Below are 11580 nucleotides of genomic sequence, written 5' to 3'. Positions count from 1 at the left end.
GCGGCAGCAAGTGTCACTGCTTTTGAAAGGTGAGTGAACCTTGGGTTTGGGGGGGTTGGGGAGGGTTAAAGGCTGTGGGCAGTTTGGGGCCATGAACAGGAGGAAGGGTTAAAACCTGGTGGTAGATTGGGTCTGTGGGGTGGGTGTTAAGGCTGCGGTGGTTTGGGGCCATGGGGTTGGTGGGGGCGGGGTGTCAGGCTGCCGCAGTTTGGGGCTGGCGGGGGGGACAGGCTGCATCAGGTTGGGTCTGCAGGGTTGGCGAGGGCGGGGGGGGAAGGTTGCGTCAGGTTGGGTCTGCGGGGCTGGCGGGGTGGGGGTGGGGGTCAGGCTGTGGCAGGTTGGAGCCACAGGGCTGGCGGGGGGGGTCAGGTTGAGGTGGGTTGGGTCTGTGGGGCCAGTGGGGACAGGGGTTGTCAGGCTGCGGCAGGTTGGGGCCAGTGGGGGCGGTCAGGCTGCGGCGGTTTGGAGCTGCAGGGAGGGAGGAAAGCTCGTATTAGCAGGAGGAGTTCACTCATCTAATGAACAAAGGTAAGTATGGGTCCCTCGTTCAAGCGAATACTTGTAAGTAAAGTACTCGTTTAACACGGGATGAGAGTCTGGTAAAAACCACCTTGGCTTAGCCAGGAGATCTTGCATGATCTCAAAATCAAAAAGGAGTCACATAAAAAGTGGCCTCTGAGGACGGGACAAGGAGCAATGGGCTTAAACTGCAGCAAGGGAGGTTTAGATTAGACACTAGGAAAAACTTCCTAATGTCAGGGTGGTTAAACACTGGAATAAGTTACCTAGGGAGGTCGTGAAATCTCCATCGCTCGAGATATGTAAGAGCAGGTTAGGTAGACATCTACTGGGGATGGTCTAGATGGTGTTTCGTCCTGCTGTGTGGGCAGGGGACTGGACTTGATGGCCTCTTGAAGTCCCTTCCCGTTCTAGTGTTGTGAGTCTGATTCTATGAAATTCAGACTCGAAATAATGTGTCAATTTGTAACCATATGAGGAATTCACCCCCAGGCCAATTTACCAGAACTGACAATTTTGTGTTTCTAACACCTCTGCTCCGGGAATTTTGGGGCAATTCTCTGGCCTGGACTGGGCATGTCAGATTAGATGCTCATAACAGTCGCTTCTGGCTTGGAGTGTCTATGAATTGATCCCAATGGAGCTCTAGGAGACAGACTCGCAGGGTACGTCTGCACAGCAAATTTATTCCAGAATAGTTTATTCTGGGGTTATTATTCCAAAATAAGCTGTTCCAGAATAAGGCATCCACACTACAGGGAGTCCCTGGAATAAGCAAAACGTATTCTGAAATAGTGTTTCTACACACAGCAGAGGCTATTTTGCATGAGATCTCCTAGAAGCACACCTTCAGGAGAGCTAATCTGAAATACTATGTCTAGACAGCAGAATTATTTCGGAAGAAGATATTCCTGAATAGCTCAGTTGAGAGAGCCCCTATTTCCTTTCTACACAGCCCCTATTGGGAAATACCTATTTCAAAACAAAAAAGCCGTCCAGTGGCACTTTGAAGACTAACAAAATACTTTATTAGGTGATGAGCTTTTGTGGGACAGACCCACTTCTTCGGAAGCTCATCACCTAATAAATTATTTTGTTAGTCTTTCAAGTGCTCCTGGATGGCCTTTTTTGTTTTGATAGTCTATGGACCTAGCATGGCTCCCTCTCTGTCCTATTTCAGAATAGGCGCTATTCCTCATAGAATGAGGTTTACCCCGTTTGAAATCAGCCGACTGCTATTTTGAAATCTCGGCTGTGTTGTGTAGACGCTGCCAGGGTTATGTCAGAACAGTGGCCCTTATTTTGAAATAACTTGGCTGTGCAGTCTTTCCCTGAGTGCCCTGTCCACCATTGCCTGTACAGGGCTGATGGAACGGCTGGCTGTGACACCGAACCTTCCTTGCACCAGCTGGCAGATGGCACCAGGCGGGCAGGAGGGAGAGGGATCCTGGGGGCAAGTATATGCAGAATAATTCACTGAAGGATGATGTTGTGAGGTCTCTGCTGAGAACCAGTTGCCATTGTGGTTGTGAAATGTATGTAGGGTTGGGTTTTCAGAGCTGTGTATTTATACTGGAAAGAATGCCTTGCAGCAAGGGGTGGGGGCCACTGAACCGGAAGAAAATCAGTCAGGGGCCACACAAGTGAGAAGTCAAAAAAGAAAACCATGCCAGAGCGGGGCGGAATCAGCCTACACACATGCTGTGACACACAGAACCCAGCTAGACAACCAACATCGGGGGCAAAAAGATACCAGCAGCAGTGACTCATGGAGCTTGGGCCAACTGATTTAGACTTGCTCTACACGTCTAAAAGTAGCTGGATTGGTGTTTCAGGCCAGGCTGGAGTGTGGGCTCTGAAACCCTGGTGTGGAGGGGTCTCTTTGGGCTCCGTCCTGGGTCGAACATCTACACTGCTACTTTTAGCTCAGTAGCACAAGCCCCAGGAGCCAACTCGGTTGACCTTGGCTCTGTGACTTGCTGCTGTAGCACCATTTTTTGCAATGTAGATAGAACACGAGTGGCCAGCTCAGGGCTTCCAAACCAGCTGGAGCATCGGAGTGTGTCCTGGTCAGTGCTGGGGTTCACACCCAGAGGAGGCATTACTGAGTGTTGTCGTGGGATTTGTGGAGGGGGTGGAAGCCAGCTGGAGCATTTGGATGGTCAGCCCTGCAATCCATGCACATCTGCAGCATTAAGCCAGGCACTGTGGGGAGTTCATAAACATCTAGAATATTATTGAATGTTCACATGGGGGATGCGGAGGGTTTGTGAACATCTGGAGTATTGAGATGGGCAGTGTTTGGGTTCATACACATCTGGAGCCTTACTCCGTGTTTTCCTGGACTATGTTCGGCGTGAGGACCCTGGGACTTCCTAGCAGTAGTGAGACAGGGCTGGAGTCTGTCCCGGAGGCAGGGTGGATGTTCCTAAGGCCTTTGCTGTCCTGCAGGAGGAAGGTGGGTTCTCCAGGAACAGCAGAGGTGCTCGCACACGGCAGGCTGGCGATCACCACAATGTCTGTCCTCAGTGGGGGAGTGGCGGCTGGTGCCGGTGGCCTCTGGGAAGCCTGGTTGGCATAACTGAGGGCTAGCTGCTCCAGACGTCTCTTCTTGAAGAAGGCTTGGGTGGTGGCGTGCAGCGGCTGCAAAATCCGAGGCACAGGTTTGCCCGGGTGCAGGAAGAAGTCGAAGTCGGTGGGGTCATAGGACGGCGGTGCAGCTGCCTCTCCGTCAGCCGGCCAGGTGAACGGGAACGGCAGGGTGAAGTCCTCGGTCAGCACCCGGATGGCAAAGTCATCGTCTTTGCCAAATTCCTTGTAGGCCCTCTGTATGCCGTGGAAATGCTCTTCCCACTTCTTGGTGTCTCCGTCGTAGATATCTGGGAAGGACCCAGGCAGGGTCTGGACCAGCCCGGAGGGCAAGGACGCTGCGCCATTCAGCAGGCTGTAGATAAGCCCTGGACTTTGGCTTGGCAGTGCTGACTGGGTGAAGATGGGCGGTGGAGGAGGCAGGAATTCTTGTTGGCCGCTCCCTCCTTGTCCTCCCTTGGACTTGGAGGTGATGGCGGAGGCAGGAGCTGCTGGGTTCCCTCTGTTACCTGCAAAACAATAAGGTGGGCGTCCCAGGGAGGAGCAACTACGGAACGGGCAGCATTGTATGGAGGGGCGACCAGCTTGGGAGTGGTAAAGGCTGGGGATTAAGGATGGGGTGACAGAGAGACAGCAGCAGGGATGCCGGATGAGGTGGCAGATTGGGAAGGTCTTGGATGGCTGGAACATGGGATGGTCTATCTCCGCTAAGAGAGCGAGCCAGCCAGCCTGCATGTTATTCTACCATCACCTCTTCTCAGCCCCTTCGTGAAACAACCAGGTCCCTCCCATCCCCTGTGTTTTCCATTGAGTACCTGGGCTCTGAGGTGAGGAACTGAACTGCCCTGGGGCTGAGGCAGCCATCATTGGCCACACGCTGCAGCAGAACCTCCAGGGATTTGTTTATTATGGTCACCTGGGAAACTTCAGGGGCTCGGGGGTGACATCACAGGAGAAACGAGAGGGGAGGTGATCGCTTAGGACATGAACACATAACAGGATCAGGGTTGCTGAGGTATAACTCAATTACGCAGCTCTCTGGCTTGCAGCTCAGTTGAAATCCTTGCTGGAGCTGGGGCTTTGCAGAAAGGATGAGGGAGAGTTAAACCTCAGGGCTCTTGTGTGTCACACCCTGAAGACAGAACAAAAAAGCAGTTCAGTAGCACTTTAAAGACTAACAAAATAATTCTCTTAATGACCTGAAAGTCTGTGTTTTACTGAAAAGGAACTTTCACAGCCGTTTGGAAAGAGAGGCTGTTGAACTCTCTTTTATATTCAAATTTGACACATTAAGATGTGGTTTGAACTGGGATGGCAATTATCTGGCTCATTATAAGGACTCTTTTACATACTTTGCTTTATCTAATTCTTGACTTCCCCCCGCTCCTTCTGCCCCTCTGCTGTCTGATTTGCTCCCCTTGGTAATATTTTTCTGATTTGTCAACCTTGATTACTGTTTTTGGTTCTCTGTGCCTTAACTATTGAGTCCGTTCTGGTCTGGCTCTGGTCTGAAGAAGTGGGTCTGTCCCATGAAAGCTCATCACCTCATAAATTATTTTGTTAGTCTTTCAAGTGCTACTGGACGGCTTTTCTGTTATGCCAGTATATAGTCTAGCCCGGCTTCCTCTCTAAAAAAACAAAAAAGCCATCCAGTAGCACTTGAAAGACTAACAAAATAATTTATTGCATGATGAGCTTTCATGGGACAGACCCACTTCTTCATAGACTAGCATGGCTATGGCTCTGTTACCTTGAAGACAAGTGCAGACAGTTCCCGGGTAGGGGCAGAGAGTGAGACCAGTACAAAACACTGAACTCCCGCAAACGCCCTGCAGACAGCACTTGGAACGCTTCTGGAGAATTTTTAAACAAGCTCTTTGGTAGCAAACCTAGTCTGTCTGCAGCCTTCCCACGGCAGTGCTGCTGCGTGTACTTGATATTGGCTTTCAACACGTGTAAAACACACTCCCCACTGATCTTCCTGAGACAAGCGCTCACTCTTCATGCCACGGTGTGTGTGTCACGGGGATTCTTTGCCGCTTGGATAGAGTGGCAGCCCCTTGGTTCTTTTCCAGACGCTTGGCAGCAGACCAACATCTCAGGATTCCTCCATTGCAGCCCTTGGACTCATGACAGAGTGAGGAAGATGACACCAAAAACAACAAGAAGTAGTCCTGTGGCATTTATTGACTCTGCCCACTAGGCCATGCTGCTCATTGGGGGTAAGCGTTGATAGTGACTGTGGCCATTAGGCCTGACTGCCCAGTGGAAGAAGGGTTCTGCTATTGACTACAAGTCCAGGTCCTGTCACCTGGGCTGATTTGTGGGGATATCAAGCAGGGGCGGGGCACACAGCCCCCCCAGTCTTTCCCAGCAGAGCACGTACACAGGGTTGAGCATCCCCAGAGGGACCTCAGAGGCCAGCATCCCTCCCCTTGAGCTGTGGCAGGAGCACTGGCCCTGTGACAGAAGGATACAGTGTTTATTGGTTGGAGGAGGGGATTGCAGCTCAGGGCTGCGGATACGTGGAAAAGGGACCGTTAATATTTAGTATCACACATGCTCCAGACATCTGCTTGTCTGCAATGCTCAGCAGAGACCACTCAAACCAATCCTTCCACATCTTTCAGCCATAAACACCCCCTCCTTCCCCTTTAGAAACTTAGGCTACGTCTACACTTGCACACTACATCGAAGTAGCCTGTTTCAAAGTAAGGTAATCGAAATAGGCTACTTCGACGCATATCGTCTACATGTCCTCCAGGGCTGGTGCCGTCGACGTTCCACGTCGAAGTAGCAACGGGGAACATCAAAAGGAGCCGCCCCAGAAGGAAATGTAGAGCGTCCACACACACAAGCGTTCCCCGTCGAAATAAGGGGCCAGCAAAGCCCCAAGCCGCTCCCTTACCCTCCCAGACACACTTGCCCTGCACAGCATGAGATACACAGAGCCAACAACCAGTTGCAGACCCTGTGCATGCAGCTTGGACCCCCAGCCGCAGCAGCAGCAGCCAGAAGCCCTGGGCTAAGGGCTGCTGCCCACAGTGACCGTAGAGCCCCGCAGAGGCTGGACAGAGCATCTCTCAACCCCTCAGCTAATGGCCACCGTGGAGGATCCTGATATTTCGAAGTAGTGGGACGCAGATCATCTACACATGCCCTACTTCAACGCTGAATGTCAAAGTAGGGCGCTATTCCCATCTTCGGATGGGAATAGCAATTTCGACGTCTCACCGCCTAACGCCAGTTTCAACGTCGAAATAGCACTCAGCACATGTAGATGCAACGCGTGCTATTTCGACGTTGTGGTGGCTACTTCAAAGTAGCCGGCTAGCATAGACGCACCCTTACAGAAGAACCGCTTCCTGCCCAGGGCAGAGTCAGCCCACACAGGCTGCAGAGACTGTGAGGGACCTGGTCCTGGGCAGAGATTAACTCTCAGAAGGCACGTCCCACTAACACGCCGGTAAGAAAGTCCCATACCCCTCAACCCGGCCTCAGATCATAGAAGCAGAACACTAGAACGGGAAGGAACCTCGAGAGGTCCAGTGCCCTGCCCCGGCGGCAGGATCAAGGAACATCTAGAGTCTAGATCGTTGCTGACATTCAGCTATCGAACCTGCTCTTAAATATCTTCAGTGATGGAGATTCCACAACCTCGCTCGGCAATTTACTCCAGGGCTTAACCACCCGGACAGGAGGGTGTTCCCTAATGTCCAACCTAATGTTCGTTTGAGTGTGGATCACTGTGGAGCCCTTGCTGGTGGGGCAACAGAAGCTGGTTGGTTTACATGTTGCTGCCCCATCTTACTTACGTAAGACCATAAGAACAGCCATCCTGGGTCAGACCGAAGGTCCATCTAGCCCAGTGTCCTGTCTTCCGACAGTGGCCAATGCCAGGTGCCCCAGAGGGAGTGAATAGAACAGGGAATCACCAAATGTGCCCTCTCTTGACATCCATTTCCAACCTCTGGCAAACAGGGGCCTGGGACACCGTTCCTACCCATCCTGGCTAATAACCATGGATGAACCCAACCTCCATGAATTTATCAAAACAAAAAGCAGTCAAGTAGCACTTTAAAGACTAGCAAAATGGTTTATTAGGTGAGCTTTCATGGGACAGACCCACTTCTTCAGACCATATCCAGACCAGAACAGACTCAATATTTAAGGCACAGAGAACCAAAAACAGTAAGCAAGGAGGACAAATCAGAAAAAGATAATCAAGGTGAGCAAATCAGAGAGTGGAGGGGAAGGTCAAGAATTAGATTGAGCCAAGTATGCAGACAAGCCCGGTCTGGCTATGGTCTGAAGGAGTGGGTCTGTCCCACGAAAGCTCACCTAATAAACCATTTTGCTAGTCTTTAAAGTGCTACTTGACTGCTTTTTGTTTTGATAGTGTATAGACTAGCCCGGCTTCCTCTTTGTTACTATTCTCCATGAATTTATCTCGTTCTTTTTTTAACCCTGTTAAAGACCTGGTCTTCACAGCCTCCTGTGGCGAGGAGTTCCACAGGCTGACCATGCGCTGCGTGAAGAAAGCCTTCCCTTTGTTAGTTTTAAACCTGATCCCCATTAATTTCACGTCCAGCTGCTCGATCTGCTGGTAGCACTAGAAGCCCTTGGAATGTTTTCGGAGATAGCAACTACTGGAAGCAGCTACAGTGGCTGTATGAAGCCATCAGTGGTAGAGCAGGGAGAACCAGGCAGTGGGGGACTAGCGGGCAGGTGGGGCCTGGTGACTGGAAATGGGAGGGGATACAGGGCAGGGGAGGCGAGAGAAGATTGGAGGGGAGTTTTCCCCTGGAGAGGGCCAATGAGCAGGCAGGTGTGTGTCAGATGGTCTCTCTGACAGTCTGACCCACCCCACGGAGAAGATTGAGACACCGGGTAAGCCCACAGGACTGGGGTATATTTGAACAAACTGGGTTTTAAAATGTTAGCACCAATGGCTGTGAACGGCTCAGCACTCTGCTGGCTCCTGGGCTGCCAAGGAGACGCTGCACATTTCTGCAGTGGCGGGAGAGGCATTTATCAATCCTGCAGATGCTCAGAGCCCCAGCATGAGGCTGGCAGGTTAAGCTTGACTGGGTGGCTGAGTGGAACATAATTTGCCGGCGGAGCAGGGTGAGAATAAAATCTTTCATGTCTCAGGACGCTCTGTGACCATTAAACCGAATTTCAGGCTGGATCAAAAGACAATAGAAACACGTCTCCGCGGTAGCCGGGTTAGTCTGTGGCTGCAAAACCAACAGGGAGTCCTGGGGCATCCTGAAGACTAACAGATTTACTGGGGCATAAGCTGGGGTGGGGACCCCCAGCCCATGATCCAGATCCAGAGCGCAGCTTGGACGGATCTGCACCCTGAGGCCCAGCCCGCAGCAGGGTGGAGGGTTTGGAGCCCTGAGCCTGGCAGGCCAGATCAGGCAAGCTGGGTCTGGCTTTGACTGTGGGCTCTACTGGGGGGCAGGAAGCAGCTCTGGGGGCTCCGCAGCTGGTCACAGCTGTTCTCCCAGAAGGGGGTTGGGGGTAGCGGTGGCCTTGGCAGCCTGCCCAGAGGCTTCCTCCCACTGCTCTGATTGGTCAGATTTCTGGCCAGTCAGAGCAGTGGAGGGTGATGCTTGGGCAGGAGGGAGGCGCAGAGCTATGTGCATCTGGGGGGAGCAGGTAACCTACACCCGCATTGCCCAGACTTCCTGTCTCTTGGCCACGCTTGTGCTCCCTTCAACTCCCCACCTGCAGCCTGCTCCTGTCCCCTCCCTCCCAGACTCCATCTAGACCCCTCCCCTCCAGACCCACGCCCCAAACCCTTCTGCAGCCCCAGCCGCTCCTGCACCTCCTCCTGCCGGGATTCCCCGCCCTCAGCCCGCTCCTGCACCCTCCCTCTCCTTATTGCGCAGACCTCCTAGCCCTGGCCCCCATACAGTTGGGGACCACGAGTGAGGTTTTTGGTTCCTCACCCCGGCGTACGCCTTTGTGGGTAAAACCCACTTGGCCAGATGCCAGGCCAAATGGGTGTTTTCCTCAGGTGCCGTCGTATTCCTCACTGGTTTTGAAAACAAAAACAACCACTATTTCCCAGGACTGAAAATTCGGATTATTTTTTTTGGCTTTGATTTAGGTCATGTCAAATATTTGGACCTTTCAAAATTGACCTTTCCATATGCAAAATAACGAATGTCACTTTTAAATACAAATCAATACATTCCACTGAAATGTAACTCAATAGAAACATTGACATGCTTCACTCTCTTTTGAAAAGGGAAATTTTTATCGAAACTGGCATGTTTTTCTAGATCTTTCAACTTCCACCTAAATGCTGTTTTTCACCAAAAATCATTTTGATGAAAAATGCCCAAGAACTTCTATGAGCCAGATTAGTCTAATAAATGTGTTTGCAAACTCCAGAGCAGACGGACAATTCGCACTTAGTGGGGCACTTTCTAGAGTCACTAACAGAGCTAAGCTAGAGTTTGCACGTGTTATGTACAACTTGATATCTGAACCCACAACCTTTCATGTTGGTGCTGAAAATAGGGGTGCTGTGGGGGCTGCTGTGCCCCCTGGCCTGAAGTGGGTCCCACCGTCTGCAAGGTTTGCAATTTGGTTCAATGGCTCTCAGCGCCCCTGAAGATAAGCTTTTCAGGGACATGATATTTGTTCTTTGTTTGGTCAGTACAAGATCGGCACTGCCTGAATCTCCACCCACATGCCACCATATGGAGCAGGACTTATTCACAATTTACAATGCTGTTCCCATGCACTTCACTCACATCATCTTCCTGGTGGTCTACAGCTTGGTCTTCCTCTTGGGCCTCGTGGCAAATGCGTACATCATTTTCTTCATGGGCTTCCAGGTGAAGAAGACCGTCACCGCCATGTGGTTCCTGAACATGGCTATAGCTGATTATATCTTCACCTCCGTCCTACCCTTCAGGTTTATTCCCATAGCTGTGAGCTTTCACTGGCCCTTGGGCAGCATGGTGCATAAGCTGACCGTTATCGTCACCTCACTCAACATGTTCACTAAGGTTTTCCTCCTCGCTGTCATGAACGCAGATCACTGCATCTCCCTGGCCTACCCCGTGTGGTCCTGGACCCACAGGTCACCCCACCTGACTTCTGTAGTTATTCTGGTGGTGTGGATCCTGTTCCTGGCATTCAGCTTTCAGTACCCTGATTTCTGGGATTCCATGGGCTTGTCTCCTGAAAGGAAAGTCACCGCTGGCCATTGGAACAGTGTCCACGAGAGCCTCTTGCTGAAAGAGAGGCCAGCGTCACTACCCACTTCCTGGTTGGTTTCCTGATACCATTAGCTTTGATCCTCACTGGCTACATTTTTTTAGCTGCCAGGCTGAGCAGAAGCCATCCCACTCCATCTTGGAAGCCCTTCCCAGTCCTTCTTCTCTGGACTCTGACCTTTTACCTCTGCTGGCTCCCTTATCATGTCATCAATTTCCTGCAGCTCTCTGGTGATGCGCTACCTCCAGCGACGAAAAAGTCCCTCGACATAGGCGTCTTCTTTGCTTATGGTATGGTCTATTTTAACAGCAGCCTCGCTCCCCTTGTCTTCCGTTGCATGGACCAGGAGTACCTGGCCTGCCGGTGAAATGCTGCCCACTTGGAAGAAGAGGCAGCAGAACAGGGGAGGAACGTTCAAAGGGAGATGGGATCCATTCACAATGTGTTTGTGAGCTCAAGATTACAAGCTTCCGAGGCGTGTTGTGTCCCCCTATTGCAATTGAACAGTGCAAGAAGATAACAGCCTACTACTGCTAACAAGCATGGACGCCTCTGCACTCAAAGCAGGGTGCTGAAGATTCTGGGGTCAGTCCCTGCTAATGCTGGTGGGGGGATCAGGGCACACAAAGGTGTCTACGTTCACATCAGTATTTTTCAGCAGCAACTGCTGGGCTTGCAGTGCTTGGGGCACTTGATCACGGGCCTGAGCCAGAGCTGCCAACCATCAGTAAATTTACAGATAGCCCTTAAAAAGATCAGCTGAAATCGGACGTGTCCGTAAAGTCTGTAAAAAAAAAAAAATTGAGGTGTCTGCAAATTTCGTGAAAGTGCAATAAAATATCAAAACCCAGCAATTACTCTAGAGCAGTTCAATTTCTTCTCTGCTGCTTCAGCCGTTTTACTGTGCAGCAGCGGAAACTGGACATTTGAGTTGCTCATTTAGCTCAATGGTTGAGGTGACATAATGTGAATCGCGTGATCCATGTGACGTTATCATCTACATTATCCTGCCATGACCGACTAAAATGCAAATGAGTGAAATAGCGCATTGTTCTTCTGAAGTATGAATGACAACAATCCCTTTTCACTTTTGGCCATTGATGTTCTCTTCATAGAGTATAAAAATTGTGCCCATAAAAATTTTGTCTGTTCATAAATTTTTCCCATTTTGTCCATAAATGAAATTTTGTGGGCTGGCAGCCCTGGTGATGGGAGTCTTCCCACTGAGCT

The 11580-nt window shown here is 51.0% G+C and overlaps 1 protein-coding gene and 1 pseudogene across 1 annotated transcript; one reads left to right on the top strand and one right to left on the bottom strand.

Annotated features, from left to right (window-relative positions):
- Positions 1 to 2844: 2844 nt before the first annotated feature.
- On the bottom strand, positions 2845 to 3972 carry C30H8orf90 (chromosome 30 C8orf90 homolog). Its single transcript, XM_074981417.1, has 2 exons — positions 3924 to 3972; positions 2845 to 3617 (listed from the first exon to the last, which is right to left on the bottom strand). The coding sequence occupies exons 1-2, from the start codon at positions 3970 to 3972 to the stop codon at positions 2845 to 2847; spliced, it is 822 nt and encodes a 273-aa protein (XP_074837518.1).
- Positions 3973 to 9827: 5855 nt separating this feature from the next.
- LOC142003996 (chemerin-like receptor 1) lies at positions 9828 to 11195 on the top strand (annotated as a pseudogene).
- The last annotated feature ends 385 nt before the right edge of the window (positions 11196 to 11580 follow it).

The sequence above is a fragment of the Carettochelys insculpta genome, chromosome 30 (genome assembly GCF_033958435.1).
Source record: "Carettochelys insculpta isolate YL-2023 chromosome 30, ASM3395843v1, whole genome shotgun sequence".
NCBI lineage: Eukaryota > Metazoa > Chordata > Testudines > Carettochelyidae > Carettochelys > Carettochelys insculpta.
Note: the sequence above shows the minus strand (reverse complement) of the source record. Positions and strands in the feature narration are given on the sequence as shown.